This window comes from Quercus lobata, chromosome 6 (assembly GCF_001633185.2).
Source record: "Quercus lobata isolate SW786 chromosome 6, ValleyOak3.0 Primary Assembly, whole genome shotgun sequence".
Lineage (NCBI taxonomy): Eukaryota > Viridiplantae > Streptophyta > Magnoliopsida > Fagales > Fagaceae > Quercus > Quercus lobata.
The window spans coordinates 12,469,042-12,492,279 of NC_044909.1; the positions used below are offsets into that span (position 1 = coordinate 12,469,042).

The 23,238-nt window shown below is 33.0% G+C and overlaps 2 protein-coding genes across 3 annotated transcripts; both read left to right on the forward strand.

Annotated features, from left to right (window-relative positions):
- The first annotated feature begins 7,589 nt into the window (after window positions 1-7,589).
- Window positions 7,590-9,780, forward strand: LOC115993656 (GDSL esterase/lipase At4g16230-like). Its single transcript, XM_031117601.1, has 5 exons — window positions 7,590-7,942; window positions 8,063-8,193; window positions 8,528-8,773; window positions 8,859-9,114; window positions 9,281-9,780. Exons 1-5 carry the CDS (start codon window positions 7,693-7,695, stop codon window positions 9,502-9,504), a joined length of 1,107 nt encoding a protein of 368 aa, XP_030973461.1. The 5' UTR covers window positions 7,590-7,692; the 3' UTR covers window positions 9,505-9,780.
- Window positions 9,781-18,855: 9,075 nt separating this feature from the next.
- LOC115993583 (probable enoyl-CoA hydratase 1, peroxisomal) lies at window positions 18,856-22,767 on the forward strand. Of its 2 annotated transcripts, XR_004093029.1 has the most exons (4): window positions 18,856-19,403; window positions 21,090-21,372; window positions 22,272-22,491; window positions 22,643-22,767. XR_004093029.1 is itself a non-coding variant. In XM_031117521.1 (3 exons), exons 1-3 carry the CDS (start codon window positions 18,856-18,858, stop codon window positions 22,374-22,376), a joined length of 936 nt encoding a protein of 311 aa, XP_030973381.1. In that variant the 3' UTR covers window positions 22,377-22,767. The 2 variants fall into 2 exon arrangements, 1 of the variants encoding a protein (XP_030973381.1); XM_031117521.1 differs by having other exon boundaries at window positions 22,272-22,767.
- The last annotated feature ends 471 nt before the right edge of the window (window positions 22,768-23,238 follow it).

Here is a 23,238-nt window from a genome sequence, read left to right on the forward strand (position 1 = left end):
AACATCCAACGTCTGTTGCCAACCCCAAAATTGACGCACCTATTTCCAAAGTAGGGCCCCTTTTGTTAAGAATAATCCTAAAGGGCCCTACCTGCATGAAAAATCATCAAAGGTAATCATCATTGACCTACTCAAGAAGCCTATAAATAGTGGGAAGATAACAGAGCAGGGGGTAGACACTTTTAGGTAGGGAACCAAAGAAGAGGAAGGAAGAGAGAAGCAGAGAGCAAGCCTGCTCGGGAAGGAAACAGGTAATTGTGTACATGTTTAGACCCCTTAAACATAAACAGATTAACCTAGTTATTTAGCCATATGATTAACTTAGATAAATTATGCAGATCTAGGTTAACACAAATAAATCATATCATTGAAACAGTACGAAAAATAAATAACACAACGATATGATAACCTAGGAAAACCAAACTGGTAAAAAACCTGAGGAGGATTTAACCTAGCTATCCTCAAGGTAAAACAGATTCTCTATGAAAGAATTGAAGTTTACACGATAGTGACTTAGACCACTAACATCCTATTGCTACCTCGAGTAGGAAACTTACTACCACGACCACATGACAGCTCTGAGTCCACGGACTACTTCTTTCTTGGATTCACAGCAACCACAAGTACTCCCACTTGTGTTTTCTTTAAACTCTTTATGCAACAACTGAAGCGATCACCAAACTCTCGACATCAATCTTGAGATTGGAAACCCTAAGTATGTATAAAGGCAAACACTTCTAGATCTCACAAGAGATTCATACACACAGCATAAACAACAACAACAAAACGTGGCTAGGATTTTTCCTTTTATACTTAAGGCAAAATATAAAACCCTACACGTTAAATGGGCTTGGGTTGAGTTGGAAAATTCTACAGAAAAACAATTTACGCGAGCTTCGATTGATCGAAAATTAAACACACTTTGAGCAAGTCTAAAACAAGACTAAACGTTTTGATCATGGTTTGCCAACATTACATAATGAAGTTCTAATACATTTAAACCTAAAGTCTTAGAACCTAACAAATTGTATTTTGGGTATGTACTTTCGCCCTTAAGAGCTTCCCATTGTAGGATATCCTCACACCCATAACAATAAATAGATTGTGCGCCAAGTTTAGTTTTTAACCCATTAACCATGTTGTGCGCTCTACAAATATCTTATTCATAGTATAGAAAATAAATTTGCAAATATTAAAGTGAAGTGTAAATGTGTATTGTGTAATCCAAATTTTATAGGAGAAAGAGAGGGGGGGAAATTATGAATATGTTATTTTATTAGCCCAAATTAAGTAACCTAATAATTTTGTGTTAAAAACAAGTCTAACAACTTGTTAGATTCAAATAAAAGTACAAATTTTAACAAAAAAATATCATTTTAAAGCGTTTTTCTATGTATCGTATAATACATACGATTTTACAATATGATACGATTTATACGATACACACTGTATCGTATGATTCATGAGTACTTACAATACGCCGATATAATATGGAACTTTTTACACACGATACAATACATATCATACGATACGTATCGCGTATCGTATGATACTGACAACTATGAGTACTATATTTCTTCTTTTTTTTCTTTTTTTTTTTCTTCTCATATTATTTTTTATAAATTTCTTATTATTCTTTCTCACATTCTCTTGAAAAAGTGGTTATTCTCTTTCTCTTTATTTTTTATTTTTTCTTGCAACTCTACTTTATATTGATGAATCATTGTGATTTTTAAAACTCTACTTGTAGATGGAATAGGACCAATGTGGACCGAATAGAGCCAATATGGACGGAACAGACCGAAGTGGACTAAATAAGACCAAATAGACCGAATATAACTTTAGCGGAGAAAATGGACTAAATAGAGCCAAATTGGACCGAAGATGAAAAAATGGTCCAAATAGAACCAATGTGGACCAATAAGACTGTTGAATAGTTATCATTTTTATTGCATTTTTAGGGTTCATATTTCTAATTTCTAATGTCTATTTTCTTTGTATTTTTTAACTCAAAAATAAAGAGTTTAGCCCAAATATAATAAAATTTCATATTTTTCAACCCAGACATTAAGAAAAAAATATTGAAATTTTGAGCTGAACTTGAAAAAAAAAACCTACAAAAGAATTAACTCAAGGCCCAATTAGTCTAAAATGGACTGAAGGGACCAAAATTGACCAAATGGACCGAATTGGACCTAGTGGACCAAATTAGACCGAATAGAAATAGTTTAATTTTTAAAGAGAACAAATTATTTTTAACAAATTTTGGAGAAAACGTTATACATTGTATTACAGTACAAAATAATTATTTATTCCCAAGCATTGTGTGAGTCTGCCACTAGTAAGATATAAACAACGAGTCTCACCTACCCAAAAAGAATTGAATTATAAAAAAGAAATTTTTTGTGAAAATACACCCACTACCATAAGATTAAATAAAGAGAGAAGAAAAATAGACACAAAGAATTATGTCCACGAGTGGTGACAAAGGAAGTTTCACCATAAAATAAAGAGATTACAATAGTAACACAATAACACTCTCACAAGACCCAAGCTCTCACACAAAGAATAGAGCATCCTATTGTATTTGCACTAGTCTTGTAGTGCTACACTTTTCTCACACACAATACAATTAAACAATACTGTAGTGTATAGAGAGAGAGAGAGAGAGAGAGAGAGAGAGTTTTGGTCGTGGTAATGGTAATAAGTGTATTGTCGGCGAGATTCATTGCAGAGTTGGCATTTGAAATATTCTTTTGTCTATTTTTTCATCAGCCTAGTACAGCAGGGGTGGCGCCATGTACTTATGAGGATGGTCACAGGACCACCCTGAAATTTTTTTTTTAATATATCTTAAAAAATTTTGAGTTTTAAATTAATATAAGTCTTTTGACCACCCTAGAAAAATAACTTGACCACCCTAGGTTCCTGAAAGCCATTACAAACCATAGAAATCTAAGTATGCCTTTTCAGTTAGAACATTGGGGCCCTTGGTTTTATCTAAATTTAACTACACTTACAAACTATATGACGCAAGAGAAGCAATTAAAAAAACTTCATGATTAAAAGAAGTAAGAAAACTCAGTTGGATGTATAAAAAAAAAAAAAAAAAGAGAGAGAACTCAGTTGGAACCTGGAAGATCAATCATAAAGGAAAAGAATATGTTACGTATAAAGTTCGAAATTTTCATGTAAAGACAGTAAGCGTATTCACTCAGAATATAAAGGTGAGCCAGGGGCAGCGCCACGTACTTATGAGGGTGGTCACAGGACCACCCTGAATTTTTTTTTTTAAATATATCTTATAAAATTTTAAGTTTTAAACTAATATAGGTCTTGTGACCATCCTAGAAAAACAACTTGACACCCTAAAAAAAAAAAAAAACTTAAACACCCTTAATAACAATTGAGCCCATTAAAAATAAAATTAAACCTCTCCCACATTTTAGTCCATTGAATGTTGAACAAAAAAATTACAAAAAATGTAATGTTCACAATATTTTTCGCAATATTTTCATAACAATTAATCTTAAATAGTAAATTGTTATTAGTAAATAAATAATAATAATTTCAATGGTAAGTTTAAATTAGAACTAGTAAAACCTTACCACCTAGGTTTTGTTGTGAAAGTGTTCCAAAAATGTTGTGGATATAATACTTCTCAAAAATTGCCCAAACAAACAAATTAGCCTAAAATCTCAAATCAAACGTTTAATTGTGATTTTTTAAATTGTGTTTTCAAATGGCATATTTTAATATCGCTATTTTTTTATATATTTAAATGCACATTTTTTAAATAGCTAGTATGTTAGTGCTTGCTTTAGTCTTTAGCAGGGGCGGCGCCATGTACTTATGAGGGTGGTCATAGGATTACCCTAGATTTTTTTTTTTTTTTTAATATACCTAAAAAAATTTTGAGTTTTAAATTAATATAAGTCTTTTGACCACCCTAGAAAAACAACTTGACCACCCTAAAAAAAAAAAAACTTAAACACCCTTAATAACAGTTGAGCCCATTAAAAATAAAATTAAACCTCTTCAAAATTTTGGTCCATTAAATGTTGAACAAAAATATTACAAGAAATGCAATGTTCACAATATTTTTTGCAATATTTTCATAACAATCCTAAATAGTAGGTTTTTACTAGTAAAAAAAAAAAAAAAAAAATCAATGGTAAGTTTAAATTAGAACCAGTAAAAACTTATCACCTAAGTTTTGTTGTGAAAGTGTTGCAAAAATACTGTGGATATAACACTTCTCAAAAATTGCCCAAACAAACAAATTAGCTTAAAATCTCAAATCAAACGTTTAATTGTGATTTTTTAAATTGTGTTTTCAAATGGCAGATTTTAATATTGCTATTTTTTTATATAAAAAATGCACACCTTTTAAATAGCTAGTATGTTAGTGCTTGCTTTAGTCTTTAGCCGAATTTTTTGGATTTATGTGATATATTTTTTTGAAAAGATAATGCATTTTGTTTATATTAGTACTTATTTAGGAAATATGTTAGTAATTGAATAAGAGATCAATGGCTTAATAATTGTTTGGTTGTATACATTAAAAAGGATGTAGCTGATAACATTGATATTGAAACTATCATATCACACAATGATTTCAAAATATGAAAACTTGTGAAAGAAAATTTTAAAATTTTATGTATTTGCGTGTGCTTTTATTTTGTGATATTAATATATTCAAGTTTTATTATTATTAAAATTTTTAAATTTAATTGTTTTTAATGACCACCCTGAAAAGAATATTTCTGGAGTCGCCATTGTAGTAAAATGGAATACAAATCCTCTGTACCACTTGTTGTGTACCACTCTATGTTCCACAAATCACAACTTGTCATTTATTAATTTTACTTTTGTAATAAAATACGCCATCTGTCCCAGTTTGTTTGTCCTCTATTCTATTTTGAAATATTCCAAAATATTGTCCTGTTTCTAAAAATAAAATTAATTTATTTATTAATGTTCCTATTATACCCCTACTTTATTTTCAAAACTATTTGAAAAGAAACCTAACAAATATTTAAAAAATCAATCTAGTTGGGGCACCTTTTTAGTTGTCTTATTAAGAATAACTCTTTTTAAAAGAAAAAAAAGCTGATAAACTTATTTAAGGATAGTTTTGTAAACTTATACAATTTTATGAGGCAGACAAGATAATAAATGATACTCTCTTAAAAAGTTTGACTTTTTAAATAGGACAAACAAATTGGGACAGAGGGAGACTAAAGTTTAAAATTTATTTCTTAGAAAGATCAAAATAGTTTGGACTTGACTTTATTTTTTTAAAACCTAGGTTGATTGGGCAAATATCCAATTTAATTTGTCATTCGAAAAAATCGACCTTGGCATTTTGGTGGCTCCTCTAGGGAGTCAAGATGTTGAAGTCGAAGAGATCAAGCCACCAAAGGCATGAAACTCATGAAAAAACAAAAACAAACTCTTGGTAGCATGAAGGCGGAGCACCGTTGTGATGCCCCTCTCTTAACCCAAATTTGGCTTCACTATGCCTAACATTTAGAGTAGGGACGGACCCAAGATTTCAAGCTTGGGGGGCGGGGGGGCGGAGATAAGCTAAAAAAAAATTTCAAATACGCATCCATATAGTATTAATAAACTATCAACCAAGACAAATACCCAAAAATCATTGTTTCTTAATATATTAAGATACAATCATCTACCAACAAAAACAAAAGATACGAAACACTATTGCTTCTTAATACAATCATCTATGAAAAGGGAACTCGACGCTCTTTCAAATCTTCAAAATCATCTACGATTGAATCCAAACTAAATGTCGAAGCTATATCCTTTTCAATGTATAACATCAAAGAGTCTGTCAAAAAATCATTTTCCATTTTGTTTCGAAGGTTAGTTTTGACCAATGTTATGAATACCGTTTCGGTGCTCATTTCAGTTTGTCTATTGGAATGAAATATTTTGGTACCGGGTTGTTTCGGCATATTATTTTAAAGTTACCTTTTTTATACTTTTTATTTATTTATAATTTTATATACTTATATTTCTTTATATATTATGAGTCAAAATCCATATAATTTATTGAGTCTTAAAACTATAAGTCCATATTTCAGCTAATATATCAATTTCAAGTCTAAAACTCTACCCAATAATTATAATAATACTATTGATTCTCAAAAAAAAAAAAAAAATACTATTAAAACAATTTTACTATTTAAATATTCTATAAAAAATTACTATTAAAAAATAGAAATATAAAAGCTCAAGTTAAAAATTAAAATAGTTTTATTATTTATATATTACGTGTGGACCCACATAAACAAAGCCTAAAACTTTTTTTTCAAGTCTCTTTGTCATTTCCAACACCTAGTCACATGCTAGGTTCACAAAACAAGGCAATGAAAATTCAAAATAGAATTGAAGAAGGACCAACGAACGAAGAGAAAGAAGAAGAAAAAGAAGATGAAGTAGCAATAGCAGTTGTCTCGCCTCGGCCTCTCTATCTCTCTGTGACTCTGTCTCGCCTCTCCTAAATTTCCTTTTTTTTTTTTTTTCTTTTTTCCTTCATCTTTCAGACTTTCACTTTCTCTGTTAGGTTTTGCTGAGTTTTCTTCTTCTTCTTCTTGATTTACATGGGTCATGGGCTTAGTTTTTCAACATATGTGTAAATATATGGGCTGTAAATATACTTCATAAGGGGGGCCGGCTGGGCTAGGAATTCACGAGGGGGGCCTAAGCTAAAAACTAAGGGGGGCCAAGCTTTTTTTTTTTTTTTTTTTTTTGAAAAATTTAAGCTACTATTTTTTTTTTTTTTTTTGGGGGGCCCAAGGGGGCCTAGGCCCCCTTCGGCCCTCACTTGGGTCCATCCCTGATTTAGAGGCAACTAATTATGAACCAACTTACCAAACCCTTAAGCATGTGTTGTAAAAGCCATAAATTCTGGTTGGTTCACTATCCAGTAATAGTGTCTTCTTCCTTGTGAGGCACGCAAACAAAAATGATACCTATGTCAATGTGTGTGCTTGGTAGTTTTTTTTTTTCCTGGTCAGAGTAACCATTTTAAGAGAACCTAACAATTGCAGTTAATTTCCAAGGTACGTCGTCACGTTGGTTTGAAACCCAAACCATCTTCTAGCTTAATTGGCAGCTGTGAACATTTATAAATGTTTACTGTATACTCCAAAGCCCCAATAGCATGGTGTGAGCTAGAATACATAGCTGTTTAAATCTGCTTCTTTCTTCAATATAATTCACTTTGAAACTTTAACAAAGAGATAAGGTTTGGTGTTGAACGTGAAGGGCATTGAATGTTTTACATTCCCATCCATTAAATTGTTCCACAGAACTTGACTGAAAAGCTCATATTGCTAATAGCTTTCACACTAGTGTTTTATTTTGATCTTTCTTAAATACAGCCCTAATGAATCAGGATGGGCCACATATATTCTCAATTATATATTTCTTTGTTCTAGGGGTTTCTGTTGAACTTTATATTCTGAGTCATAATGCTAACTCTCTTTACATGAAAACATCCAACTATATAAGTAACATATTATTTTCCTTTTTGATTGGCCTTCCAACTGAGTTTTCTCGACTTCTTTTAATCATTACGTTTTTTCGATATCTTCTCTTGCCTCTTATAGGCACAATCCCCAAGTTCCAAACTGAAAAGGAATATTTAGATTTATATTGTTTGAAATGGCTTTCATCTTGAATAGACAAATCATTGGTGGGATTGTGGCTGCATTGTTGACAGGCTCAATCCTAGTGGAAATATGCTTTGCACAGAATGTTCCTGCTTTTTTTGTTTTCGGGGATTCCTTGGTTGATCCTGGAAATAATAACTACATTCTATCACTCGCCAAGGCTAATTATATTCCTAACGGGATTGATTTTGGAATGCCAACAGGCCGATTCACAAATGGAAGAACAATTGTTGACATTATAGGCAAGTACTAATTCTCCTGCACTTAGCATGCCTAATTCTATTTTGCATAAAGTACAGGCTATTAAAGTACTAGATATGCAAATGCGAATAGTATTTTATTCATCAGAATTTTCTCATCAGGTCAGGAATTGGGTTTTAAAGACTTCCTGCCTCCTTACTTGGCTCCCACTACAGCAGGAACTGTGATTCTGCGGGGTGTCAATTATGCTTCCGGTGGAGGTGGAATTCTTAATGACACTGGAAAGATCTTTGTAAGGTTTCTGCTCCACTAGTATAATATTTTTCCCTAGTAAGCACTAAAAAACAATTGTTCCTGTGGTTATGAAGATTTTATTTTGCTTGACGTACACACTACTATTCTCATAACCATTCCAATGATGTTGTGAATGAATCACTGAAAGAAGATAAGGTTGTAAACTTCCAAGTAAACTAATCAGTCGTAAGCTTGTGCCCTTTGCAGTTTTTGTCCTATTTGATAAATATGGAATTCAAAATAATAGGTTCAGTATCTTCATTGTGTTAGGACTTAGGTGTACAGCTATCAATAGGTTTACATAAACAGTTAAATTTGTATATGATGCATAGGGAGGTCGACTCAACTTTGACGCGCAGATAGACAATTTTGCAAACAGCAGGCAAGACATAATCTCAAGCATTGGAGCATCTGAAGCTTTAACATTGTTTGGAAAAGCAGTTTTCTTTGCTACAATAGGCTCAAATGATTTCCTTGATAACTACCTGACACCTGTCATCTCAGCCGTCAAGCAAAAGTTGGTCACCCCAAATGTATTTGTTGGTGCCATGATTTCAAGATATAGACTACAACTTATGGTAATATTTTAGAAACCTATTATTTTAAAGCCACGTTATTTCAACTGTAAAAGTTCAATTCAAATGTTATTGATTCTATTACCAGAGGCTTTACAATTTGGGTGCTAGAAAGATTATTGTGGCAAATGTTGGACCTATAAGGTGTATACCTTATCAAAGGGATATCAATCTTGCTACGGGGGACGAATGTGTTAGTTTTTCAAATCAGTTGGCTCAACTATTCAACGCCGAGTTGAAAAGCCTTATAACGGACCTCAGCACTAATCTTCAGGGATCAAAATTTGTCTATGCAGATGGATACAGCATCACAGAAAATATCCTGAAAAACTACATATCCTATGGTGAGTGTGCTGAAGATTTTATTGCCAGGTCACATAGGATAGGAGTATCTTAAATTGTCATGCTCATTTAAATTTACAATTTCCTAACAAATTAAGCTTTTGGTATAAGTAGGAGAATTTGAACCATGTCTTTGCACTAAAGAGAACTTCATCTTTTATCTAAAAGGTTTTGAGAATGCCAATTCCCCATGCTGCTACCTTGCTGGTCGCTTTGGGGGTTTGACGCCCTGTGGTCCTCGCTCAAAAATATGTAATGACAGATCCAAGTATGTGTTTTGGGATCCAGCTCACCCTTCTGAAGCAACTAATGTTCTCATTGCAAGGCGTCTCATGGATGGTGACACCAATGACATTACACCTATGAACATTAGGCAACTTGCTCAATTGTGATCAATGCCTAACAATTGTAATGAGATGCGTTCAAAGATTGATTTGAGCAAAAGTTAGTAGAAGATTTGTACTCTTAGGATGACAATAACAGGTGTATTTGATGTCAGTCAGAATACACAGAGGTACCCCGAGAATAGTGACAACGAAGCTTATGGAAAACCATATAATAATTGAGGTGTGTTGTATAATGTGCTAGTTTTCTCACTATCACATTATTCGTAGAGATGAATTGGATGTAGTAATGAAGGAACTTGTTTCATTTTTATGACTAATGCTAGACGATCGGCTTCATTTGTTTCATTCCAATGACTAACATCTTAAATGGATCGCACATTCCAAAAATTGTTTCCATTATGTCTTAATTTGAAAGTTGTGTAGTTGTGCTCAGAGAGGCCGTACCAAAATCTATGAAATTGATGTCGTGGAAGCCTGAAGAAAGCATACACAATGCTCTCTTGATGGAACTAAAACTAAACTGTTAATTTCTGGAAATAAACCTCGAATTCATGAGGGGTTTTCCTAAATTCACAAGGAGAAGAAAACTAGAATCCACCAGAGAAATAATTTGACAAAAAGTTTGTATTTATTGATAATAGTTTGACTTGCCTATAACGGCTACAAAACATATAAATACTGAGAAAAAACGTCTAAAACCCTAATTTGCACTTGATGAGGAGAAAAATCACCCTTGTCCAAAAGAAGAGAAAACTAGCTTCATCCATCAAGCCAGCATCATCCATGTGATGAACAACTACAGCATACATTAAATGAGTTCCCCATAAATGAAATGAGTAAAGGTTAATACACCAGATAGGCAAAAGCGTAACCGAAAAACCAATGGGCAAAAGACCATTGAAGTCTATAACGCCTCTGCATTCATTACTGATGAGTGTTAAAATCGTCCATCTCTTGACGGAAGAATTAAATGCTATTCAATGTAAGGCGTAACGTACGGACATCAATGACGGACGAAGCCATAAAAGACATTCAATGCCCAAGACAACTAAGGAGTAACATACATGCATTAACAGACGAATAGCCGTTGACAGACAATAAAAGCCAACCTTTAATACCAACGGCTCTATATCTCATGAATGCAGATATTTATTTAGACAATGAAGACAAGAGCTATAAAAACCGACACATACCAAAGGCAAAGGTACACACAACTCTCACCCCAAAAACCATTCTCAAGTTGAATTCTTTTGCAATATACTTCAATTGAATCTCATTCTAACTTAATCATCGAAGGGTGTTTGGCAAACACCACACTAGTGTGTCCACATTTCTCTATTTCATATCTTATTGCAAGTTCATCTCTGGATAAATCCAACGCCTTCGTCCATCTCTATCAACGAGGAGTTCATACTGATGATTTTTTGCATCATCAGCACTAATTACATGATTAGGTGACAAAGTACTGAAATTTACCAAAAATGGCAAAATTGAGTTAAATGCAGAATCATAAACAACTGATCTTAAGGATTGTCCCAAAACAGACAGGATCTTATTCTGACTTTCAAACTAAAAGTTATTAAGGAAAAACAAATATTACTATAAATAGTAAAAACACTATTTTCGGGGCATTATCGAAGGAATTCGCCTAAATTTAGGCGATGCTCACGTAACATGAGTCTGAATCAAAATGCCATTTCCCTTCAACTTGCGAAATTTCATGCAATTTCGACACTATCGCCTTGATGGCCTCTACTAATGTAGAAACCGCATTTTGTACCTTTTACAACTCGGGCCTTCGTTCCCCAATGATGCCCGAACTCTAAGGCCCAAGGCTAGTTTAAAGCCCAATTAGATATCAAATTAACTTGAAAAGTACTAAAATGGAAAAATAGAACTTTTTAAATGAGAAAAAATCTATTTTTAGAAATAAATCACCAAAGAGGCCCTCAACCCACGTATGTGGGCAGCAGCCTGCATACGTGGGCCAAAGCATGCATATGTAGGCACACTCCTACATAAGCAACTAGGGTTTCAGAGATATAAAAAAAGGCAAATTTTCTACAATAATGGTTGAGGTTTGGAATGAATCTCACATCGTCTGTGAGTCATTCTAAACCCTATTTTTCAACTTTATAAAGCTTTACATGGTACATTTTCAAAACATACAGAAATCCCATGGGAAAAATACAAGGTTCACTAGAAAATAGTGAATTAAAAGGTAGTTTTTCACAAAACACCCTCAAGTCATTTTTGTTTGATTGTGACCTAATCAAGCCCCAATCCTTTTAGTTTAACATTAGCTAATCACATGTTTATTGACTGAGATAGATTTGATTAAGGGGAATGGTAAAAAATCAGGCCTAGGAGCTTTTTGCTTTAAGGTATTCATTCTAGATTTCTTTTCTTTTCTATTTTTCCTTTGTCATTTTGATCTGTTTTTCTTGTTTAGTTTATGTTTGTATATGTTTATTTAGCTTAGCTTTATGTTTGCGTGACGTTTATAAGCATGCTAGGTTGATAGGTTTATGTTTTTCTTTTATGCTCTATTTTTTTGTTATGTGTTTCTGGGTTAAGGTTTTGAACAATCCTGCGCACAAATGTCATGAGCATGCGTACACAGGTCAAATCCTGCGTATGTGGGATTTGGCCTGCGTATGCAGGCCTCTGTCTGCATACGCATGCATTTGCCCAAAAACCGTAATTCAGATTTCTGCTTTATTTGGTTTGCTTGTTTCACATATTTTGCCTTTGTTTAAGTCATTTTTTACATACATATCTATATCTGAGTTCTTGTTTAACATGTTTATTTTCTTGTTTGCTTTTAACTTGTTAGATTAGGGCTTTCTTGTTTAAAATGCTATGTACATGCATTCATATGCTCATGCATAATGCCATACGTGTTGAGTTGTTGAAAGGTAAGTAAAGGTAAGTTATGCATTGATATGAACATGCATTTGATGATGTATATTATTTGAATATTTGTTTTATGTCTTTTAATTCCAATTACATGTTTTATATAATTTTGTGATTACCATGATACCTTGCTGCCATGATCAAGTTGCTGCCTTGTTTTAGATGTATGATATGATAGGGTTTCCACATGCTAGATGAATGATAGGGTTTGTATATATGTGTGTTTGGGTTTCTTATGCTGTATGGATGGATATGTATGTGTTTTGGGATGAATGCATAGATGCATGCTAGTGTGTGTGTGAGTTTAGCATATAAGTATTGAACATGATTTTATCGAAGTTAAGATGTAAGACACAATGATGGGAGGTCAGCTTTAGTGTAGGGTGGTCTTGGGTGCCTAATACCTTCCTAAGAATGTACATAAATTCTGAATCCATGTCTCTGGTAGTAAGATCAAAAGGTCCTTCCTTGAGAGAATGCTATATATATTGTTCCTAAACCATTCCAAAAACTAGGTGGTGACTCTGACGATTTCCGTTGTGTCCACAATGGCAACTCCACTGGGGATTGTGAGTTTAATTCCTATGTCTTATTTCTTAACCTTGATAAAAACTATTTCAATACTTGTTCGCACACACATCACTTGGTTTCTTTTGTCCCTTAACCTCGGTTGGTGATGAGTGGGGAGATGGAAGGCTCCATTCAAGCCCAAATCTTCAGGAGTTTATTCCACCAACTCACAATCGATGTCATCACCTATAATAGGCTTTGAGTATGTTAAAGGTTTGCTACCAATCCACTATGGGGTCCACTTAGGCTCTCGATTGGAATCATAGCCCACCAAGTTGTGAGTGACCTACTTATCTATCCTTTTAGTCTTAAGGAGCCTGCCCACACTAGAGAGATCCTAGACCCTATCACAAAGGATACCCTTTATATCTCTTTTTTATTCAACCATATATCACATGTCCACTTAATTCTAAGAAACAAATAAAAGATGTAAAAATGCAAGGGATGGCCCTAAAGTTATGGTATATCTTAAGATGTTATGGGATAAAAGAAAATAATTTCTCACGTATAAGAGGTTTGTCCCTAAATCCAAAGGTATATAATAACTTGAAAGGTTCATAAGACCATAGCCTAATTGCTATCATAGGTCCAATGGAAAAAGCCCTTTTGAAAAAGAGAACTTTGGGTCTAAGGTAACAAATATGCTATGAACTTAGCATCCAAAATCCTACAAAGCCAACATAAACTTCCCTAATCTTGGGCCTCTTTGATGTATGCCTAGGCCCAAAATGATGAGAACTTCATGGACTTTGAGAGGAAGGCTACAACATATTCTAGCTAAAGGGCTATTTCAAAATGAAATGAAATGATGAATAAAAATGACAAGCCCAAAGGTGATGAATATATTGTGAGTCCATGTTTGAGACAAAGGGTTGAAAATTTCTAAGTGCATTCTAATGAAAGCCCATGTGATTAAGATGAGAGCTTGTGAGAGACCGCGCCCCCGACCCTTTTTTTTTTTTTTTTGTTGGGCCAAATCCACATGAATGGGTGGAGTTGTGTTATTGTCTCTCAAAATGGAGGTTTGATTGATTATAATGGAGTCACTACTTATTTAATTATTGGAATAAATAAGAAAACCAAAATTAAAAAATTCCTTATTTTATTGATTTGCAAATGAATTTACATTGATAATAAGAAATTATATGGCTTTGGTCCTAGATACAATCAAAGATAAAGTGCATGACTTTGTTTCCTAGTTACATTCTAGAAATTGAAAATTACATGGATAATCATTGATCTATCAACCATTGGTCTGAGCTTGGAGGCTATGTTGCAAGGTAGGAAGGTGTTAGGCACCCACCTTGCCTAGTGAAACCAGTCTTATAGACTATAGTGGCCAACATTCATATCACATCATCCAATATGTTATCAATAAATTTGTATGTTGAATTTAATGTATGTGCATGTAATAAACCCTAATTCAATTTATTAAGCATTGCATTTGGATTGAAAAATAAATTCTAGTGAATGTGTGTGGATGGGGATATCCTAGATTCAAGGATTTGAAAAAAATTATGAAACAAATATCTTTTTCATATTTTGTATGTGGATTTAAGATCAAAGCTAGTGTTATGCATGAACATATGATGAACAACCAAGAACATGTGAAGAGCAAATAAGAACATTTAAGAACATTCAAACATATTCAAGGAACTTAAATAAACACTAACATGCTCTAATCTTAAATTAATATTATAGCAACATTAAAAACGAGTTAAGGATAGAGATTATATTTGCATGCAAGATCCACACGGTAGAGGAGGAGGCTCATGGTGGAAGTCCTAAAGGTGGAGGAGAAAAGAAGAACTAGGAGAGGAAAAGTGAGTCTCACTCAATACCTTGAGTCTTAGGAAGACCAAGATATAACAAAACTACTCTACTTCACTAGAATTCAAGAGAGAAGAAAAGAGGGGGTTTTTATGTACTTTGGAATATAGAAGAGGGGGGTTTATATAGAAGTAGTGGGGAAAATATAAATGGAAGGTCATTTATTGAGGGTTGACAAAAAATCATGAACTTAGACCTTATTTTAGACTTTGGGGAAATCTAGTGCATTAAATGTAGAGATTGGTGGGAGTGAAGAGCAAACAAAATTTGGTTTTCCTATAGCTATTGTATCAACCTGTAGAGCCAAATTCAAAAAATCATATCTTACTCAATTCTGATCGGAATTGTCTCGTTTTTATGCTTAAAATGGAGCCTCGAATGTCTAGTTTCTGGAAAAATTAACTTTATTCACAGATTCAAAATATTCTGAGAGATATTAACAAAATGGTAAGCAAATATCATTTGTTAGAAAATAATTTCAGTAGAATTAACATTAATAGGTCCCAAATTAGTTTCTAATTAACATTAATACGCTCCAATCACTCACATTTTAAACTTAATTAGTTTCAATTTTACCCTAATTAAAAACATAATTGCACAAATTACTTATTAAATAATTAATATTTGACTATCTAATTAATTAAGTGTATGTAACCTTACCATAAAATGTAGTCCTATCCAATCAAATTATAACATGTCATTAATCTCAAATTGATTATAATTATAACCAATTGGAATCAATTGTTCATAATCACATATAGTCGAACTCAATTTATGATAGCGCATCTCGACCATTAAAATTGATTTGATGATGACTTTCAATCTGATGGTCCAATTAGGGCTTATGACTAGTCGATTTGATCGTTACAACATCAAGGTCATTTTGATGAAATGAAATTAAGGATCTAATTGCCACAATTAAGATGCCTATTTCCAAGGTGAAATTACTCTTTTACCCTCCATGTAAGATTAAATGCGAGTTAAAAAATAAGATATCAACAGAACTTAATTGTAAATGGACCAAAGCCCAATGAAACAAGGGGCAAAAATCCATGAGAGGAAAGGTAGTGATATTGTAATCGAGCCTTCGTTAAAATGATTCTAAAAAATTTTCTAAGGACATCTAAAAAGTTTAAAAACATTTAGTTGAGACATGAACTTAATGAATATGGGACTTCTTTTCAAACATCACGTCCCCACTCCAATCCAAATCCAATGGAAGGTGAGACATTCAAAGGGAAAACCCCTTAAGAAGGGAAGATGGACGCTTCAAGTGAAAAGGTACTCATGCAAAAGATGCTCAAGTGGGTGGAGGCGCAAGTTGAAGTTCTTAAGAAGATAATAAGCCACCTCACCTAGATTGAAGAAAAGGAAGTTGAAGAAGACAACGTTAACCATGGACAAAGCGAGCTGACTCAAGAAGACATCAACCGTATGATAATAGAAGGGAAGGTCTGCCTACTTCTACCCAACTTTATGCCACAATTGAAGAGTACTCCTAGACCATGGATTTTCAAGAGGGCCCATGTCAATGACTTCTCTAAGTTAGGAGACACAGGATTTGCCAGAATGGACCTCAAATGTAGGAACAACTCAAGTCACCCCAGCTCGCTTCATGCTTGAACGCAACATGGACCCTTCTTTTGACAATGACCAATACCTCGTGCTAACTCAAAATGAAGAAGAAGAAGGAGAAGATGAAGTGATTAGCTATTGTGTAGGGTTCAGAATGAAATGGAAATGGTGAGTGAGTGTTAAGGTTTTAGCTCAACTATTGCTTTAGTCTGAAAGGGAGAGAAAATGTTGTTAATGGGTCCAAGTTGATGTGGACAACATTTTGTTGCAAGGTCCACAGTCTTCATAAAAATTAGGGTAATATACTATTTTGATCCCTAAATTTAAAAAAAGGTTTGTTTTTGTCCCTAAATTTGAAAAGGTTTTTTTTTTTTTTTTTTTTTTTCCATCCCTAAACTTTGTAAATAGTTTTTTTAATAGTTTAGACACAAAAATATGGATGAAAAAAAAAATTCAATAGTTTAGGGATTAAAAACAAACTTTGAGTAAAATTTATGGATTAAAAAAAAAAAAAAACTTTTCAATAATTTAGGGACAAAATATGAACTTTTCAATCATTTATGGACCAAAAATGAACTTCTTAAAGGTTTTGTAACCAAAATAGTATTTTACCTCAAAAATTACCCTATTGCCAACCAATTTATTTATTTTTTATTTTTGACAAAACTCCATTTTTGCATCCTGAAGTAGAAACAGTTCCCCCTATTTTCCTAAACTCCAATTGATAAATTTTAATCCAAATTACCACTTAATTAATTAGATCAATAATTATATAGTGGACTTCAATTTTTTTAATCCAAAATTTGTACCATGATTAGAGAGATCTGATTGGCACGGTTGTTGCTTCTGAACGACACAACATGTGTTAGAAAACAATATATTCATATTTTCTAAAGTTCTTAGGGTACTCTACCAAAAAGATTTCTTTAAAATTCTGTCATGTCAGCATTTCACTAAAAATACTCTTAAAATAATAAAATAATATTGCAAAAAAAAAAAAAAAAAAAACCCTTCCCTCCCCATGGAGATCTGCCAATCTAGTTTCCACCTCCAACAAAATTATAGACGATTTTTCCTTCTTTAGCAACTTGTATATGTGCTTCAAGCTCAACCCTCACTTAAAAAGTTCCAATTTTTAATGTCAACTGTAATCTCCTTCCCCCTAAATTTTTTATTCTTTCTCTCTTTTGGTTTTGAAAACCTTTTCTTTTAATTTCTTTTAAACTCAGCTGTTTGTTTCTCATTTTAAGATTTTCTGGTTTGGAAAATGAAATCAACCTACCACATTCAATTTTGTTTGTTCTCTTGGAACCGAACAGGGGGATGGGTTTGTAACATTTGTTCCTATTAATTTCAATTTTTACTGTACTGAACAAAACAATCTCAATGGATCTGAATCATCTAATAAAGAGTGATGCTATATATATATATAGATATATATATATATATATATATATTTTTTTTTTTTTTTTAAGATACAAACACACACACAGAGAAGGAAGAGGGAAATGAGTTATAACACAAAGGTATACCACAAACTCCACTCAAAAGTCATGGTAACTTTTAAGGGAGTGTGGGATAAGTTATACTACACAATGATTGGATAAAATAAACTTTCTTTGATTATGAATTCGTTATATATATATACATACATACATACATACTAGCCTTATCACATGCGCGATGAGGTTTTTTTTTTTTTTTTTTTAGTGGTCCTATTTTGTAGGGGGAAAAAAAAAACCTATGATTTTATTATATATATATAATTTCTATTTTAAGAATCTAATTTATAAGTGAATAAAGCAATTTGAAAATCAATCGGCCTTATTTTTTTAGGCCATGTCTTAGTGGGAGTTAAAGTTGTATTTTTATTATATTGTCCTTTAATTTTATCTCTACCTAAACATAGGAGTGCACGGACATTTTTTAACAAAAAAATGAAGCATTTTTAAACATAGTAGTATGTATGTGTGTGTATATATATATATATCTCTCTTGTGTGATAAATATCTTAAAGAGAAATTTGTTAAAACAAGTTGAATCAGATTTTTTTTTTCTTTTTTCTAGGAGATTGTAATCTACAACAATGTAATTTTCTGAGATGGAGTTTGGTGGTTAATATTATTTTGTTTGTAATATTATTTTATTATTAATGGTTAGTGAAATGTCAAGATAGCAAAATCTAAACCCTTAAATTATAAAAGAATGGTTAGGATTTGTAGAAATTTAGTATGTGGGTTTGACAAAAATTAAAAAGCTAACTTATTTTACTATTCAGCTTATTTTTGCTACTATTTATATGTCTCACTGCACTTTTTAGTATTATTCATAGGTTCTATTGTACTATTCCAGCTAAGTTTTAGATTTATTTATAGTACTTTCAGCAAAAAAAAATTTAATTTCAGTAAAATAAGCAAATTCTAAACATATCCTTATTCCGTGACTACATGAAAACTCTAAGAAGATCATAATCCGAAAACGACACCCCGCTTCTATAAATGGTCAATGAAGATTGAAGACAGAGTCATTGTCGTTGTGGATAAGCCTACACGCATCCGAAGGACAAATCACGCCGACCCAAACAAAAACGATAAAACCGAAGCCAAAATCTCAGACCCATCACCGTACCAAAAAAAAAAAAAAATGAAGCGGTCCGAATCGGAAAAGCTTATACTGGTAAAACGCGAACCGAACGGGATCGCATACGTGACGATAAACCGTCCGAAGTCACTGAACTCGTTGACGAAGTCGATGATGACGGACATGGCCCAAGCGTTCAAGTCCCTGGACCGTGACGACTCGGTCCGGGTCATAATTCTATCCGGGTCGGGTCGAGCTTTCTGTTCTGGCGTGGACTTGACATCGGCTGAGGACGTTTTCAAGGGGGACGTGAAGGATTTAGAGTCCGACCCGGTGGCCCAGATGGAGCGGGCCCGTAAGCCCATCATCGGAGCCATTGGTGGGTTCGCGATCACTGCTGGTTTCGAAATCGCGCTCGCTTGTGATATTGTGGTCGCTGCTAAAGGTACCAAGTTCATTGACACGCATGCAAGGTTAGTATTATCAGCTCAACCACAGCTTTTGCTTCCTTTCTTTTTTTTCTTTTTTTTGAAAATTTGGGATTCGAATTCGTATATGTTTAGGGGACGTTTGGTTGGTTGTGATATTACATTACGCCTTGTAATCTTACATTAATGTCTCAATACAAGAATACAAGTTATGTGATTAAGATGGTGGGATATATTTTATAATTTTAAATTTAGGTAATATTAGAAAAAATAAGATAAATCAAAAACCTTAATCTAATGTGCACATAACCAAATGCTCCCTTAGTGTTTTGCTATAAGGTTTGGGATCTACTTATACCAAAAACCGATTGATATTTTGGTACGATGATAAAGAGTACAAGCAATACTTAAAACTCTAATAAAAAAAAAAATTCTGTCCTAATTCTAACGGAGGTCCACTAGATTTTATGTTTCAATTAAATCACAGCGTGCCACATTAGCAATTGTGAAAAAAGATTGTGAAAACTATGTGTCAGAAGAGTTTAGAGTAAAATGCTATTTTGTCTTCTTAGACTTCATCAAAAGTTTGTTTTTCATCCATAAAATTAAAAAGTTATTTTTTTCATACTTAAATTTTGTAAAGAGATTTTTTAATAGTTTAGTGACAAAAATAGGGATGAAAAATAAATTTTTGGTAAAGTTCAAGGACAGAAAGTAAAACATTGTCTATAGTTTAGGAATGAAACACGAACTTTTCAATAATTTAGGGACGGAAAATGAACTTTTAAAAGTTTAGGATAAAAAACAAACTTTTGATAAAGTTTAGAGACCAAAATAGGATTTTACCATAGATTTTATTGCTCAACAAGGCTTAAGAGTGAAGACAACATTTTTCATAGCTACTAACATAGGTCCATGTTATTTTTATCAAGTAAGGATCATAGTAGCTTGTGTGAGTAATTGTGAAAAAAGTTGTGGAAATTTATGTATCAATAGATATAAGGATAGAGAACATTTTCGTACCACTGAAATGGCCTATTATGAGTAGTGCATAATAAAAGTGGTGTTAGTAGTTGACCTAAATGAAACTAATGTTACTCTAATCACAAAAGTAGCTGTGAAATTTTTTTTTCTCCCAACCATTACTTGTTATATTTATTGAATTATAGTAGCTAGGTAAAAGAGCACTATATATGAAGGCACTTTGTGTTAACATTTGCAGTTGATATGATTCCACAAAATCCGTTTTCTGATAAATTTTATTGGACATGATTTGCTTATTGCTTGGTAGAGTTTATGTTTGAGTACATTCTTTTTGTTATATACAGTATTTCTTTTTGTTATGCTTGATTTTGGATATATTACATCATATGGGTTGCTATCTCAAGTGGTACGCTAGTACCAAAAGCAAAAAAATGATAATGCAAGAAACAATTGCGTAATTATGATGAATATAGTCCAATGACAATTTCCTTTATAGTAGGTGCTGCTAGTGCATTGTATTGATTGTAAGGGACTCAAGCCCTTGTTGATTGAGAGGAAATAATAACTGAATAAGCCCCTTGGGCATCGGCTACTAATGTTATAATATAAGGCGCTTCATTCTCGAAGACAAAATTTGTGCTTTTGGGAAATGGGATACCTAGATATGATTTTTTTTTTTTTTAATTATTATAAATGAGATACTTAGATATGTAAATGAATGTGTACATTCAAAATTGTTCCTTGCAGGTTTGGAATATTTCCTTCATGGGGTCTCTCTCAGAAGCTTTCACGCATAATTGGTCCCAACAAAGCGCGTGAGGTTTCCCTAACAGCTACACCACTAACTGCAGAAGTAGCTGAGAGGTTGGGCTTTGTCAACTATGTTGTTGAAGAAGGTGAATTGTTGAAGAAAGCTAGAGAAATTGGTGAAGGCATTTTGAAAAATAATCAAGACTTGGTGTTGAGGTATAAATCAGTCATAAATGATGGCCTCAAGCTGGATTTGGGTCACGCTCTTGCATTGGAAAAGGTAATATGTCTATTTCATTGTTATACGTTTAAGAATGATATTATATAATGCATTAATATCAAATTGGTGTTATTCTTATGATGATTTACATGGCTCCTATCTAGCCTCTCTCTCTCCTTGTTCCATTTTCCTTTCTATACTGATAAACTGTTTTTGAAATTGACGATCTTAAAGTTGTTTTCATACTTGGAGGCTTTCACCAAAATTTTCTAAGGTGCTGTGGTCTGCATTTACCCTGTTCTGAAGCATGGGATTAATTACATGCATTTTGTGTGTACTGTATTTTAAAAGATCACATTTCTTGTAACGTACTTCTTTTTTGGTGGTGCATGCAAGCGTATCAAATTTGTGTTGTTGTAGCTATTTCAGGCTAATAGATGTTGTTTATGGAGTTCATGTTTCTTGTGACATCACTTTTTATCTGTGGCATCTACAAGAATATCAATACAGTGTCAGACTAATAGATGATATGGATGGAGCTCATATTGCTTGTAACATCACTTTTTCATGGCTGTGAGTATTTCAAGTGTGCGTTATTTTATGTGGAATGAACAACCATTGCATTAATTAGAAGAAGAGCCTATTCAGCTCTGGATTTGTATTTAGCTGAGCAAGAGAGGTGTTCTCAGTTTCAGAATGTCATTATTTCCCCCCAGATCCTCAGAGAGTAGGCAAGAGTTAAATTACACATCACATAGAATTATATGAGCTGTAAATAGGTTACTCTACTTCTATTAAGTATTTGTTTTCTGTTCTGCACGGCTATATTGAAAAATTCTTATGTTTCTGTCTTCTTTGTTCATGACTAGTTGGAATGTTGTATCTGTTAAGGACCTAGTTTGCAATTTATTATTTCTCCTACTTTATTATAACTTTGTGTGCACCACTGTTATTTTCAGGAGAGGGCTCATGACTATTACAACGGAATGACCAAGAAGCAGTTTGAGAAGATGCAGCAATTCATAGCAGGTCGGAGCTCAAAGAAACCTTCTTCAAAGCTGTAGATTTTCTGATGTGCACATCCTCTGTTGCAAAATAACTCCCAATGGTGGGAAATTATGCAAGTTGCCTCTCTTTTAGGTAGCAATACTGCACATATCAGCCGTGGGATGCTATTAGGTAACAATGGTGAAGTGAATCCTTAATTGCAGTTTCTTTTCCTCCAAATTCTTGAAACTTCAAAGTTTTTTTGTATCAATAAATGCTTGGTCCAATTGTGAACTTCAATATATGATGTGCACAAAGCTGACTTACCCTATTCAAAAAATAGGAAAGAAGAAAAAGAAGGCAGTATAACTCTTTAGAAAGAAGAGGAGAAAAAGAAAAGAGATGGTCCAACTATGTAAGTAAACCAATGGTGTTTATTGTTAATAAAATTGTTCAAATTTACAACTATTTTTTTGCTCGGTAGTTTGATAACTATTATTATTACTTGTTTGGGGAAATCGGATGGTATATACCAAAATTAAAAATTATTGAAAATTCGATGCATAAAAGTCATAACAAATATTAAATTCACTTCAATGTTTTGTTTTGTTTTTTTTTTTTCTTTTGCTTTCTGCTTTTTGTGTTTTGTTTTGTTTTGTTTTTTTTCCCTATGGGAAAGACTATGAATATTATTCAGAAATAGAAAATGAAATTACATCATGGAGAACTTTCTTAGAAAAAATAAAATAAAATAAATCATTGGAGAAAAGTTTGTTCCAAAAAACAATGACTTTCTTTAATCAAAGCAGAGAAATTAACAATACCTAAAACATATTTTACTAGCACATGGGCAGGTTTGTTATCATAACTGAACATGGGGAAATTCAACTCTACGCAAATCATGTAATGTGGATAAAATGCCATGGATAACTGGGGCTA

Excerpts from the sequence above, each read along its gene's own strand:
- LOC115993656 (XM_031117601.1), top strand. The coding sequence starts at position 7,693 with ATGGCTTTCATCTTGAATAGACAAATCATTGGTGGGATTGTGGCTGCA. Across the intron at positions 7,943-8,062 it reads AACAATTGTTGACATTATAG|GTCAGGAATTGGGTTTTAAA; the intron begins GCAAGTACTAAT and ends TTTTCTCATCAG. Across the intron at positions 8,774-8,858 it reads GATATAGACTACAACTTATG|AGGCTTTACAATTTGGGTGC; the intron begins GTAATATTTTAG and ends TTCTATTACCAG.
- LOC115993583 (XM_031117521.1), top strand. The coding sequence starts at position 18,856 with ATGAAGATTGAAGACAGAGTCATTGTCGTTGTGGATAAGCCTACACGC. Across the intron at positions 19,404-21,089 it reads TTCATTGACACGCATGCAAG|GTTTGGAATATTTCCTTCAT; the intron begins GTTAGTATTATC and ends TGTTCCTTGCAG. Across the intron at positions 21,373-22,271 it reads ACGCTCTTGCATTGGAAAAG|GAGAGGGCTCATGACTATTA; the intron begins GTAATATGTCTA and ends TGTTATTTTCAG.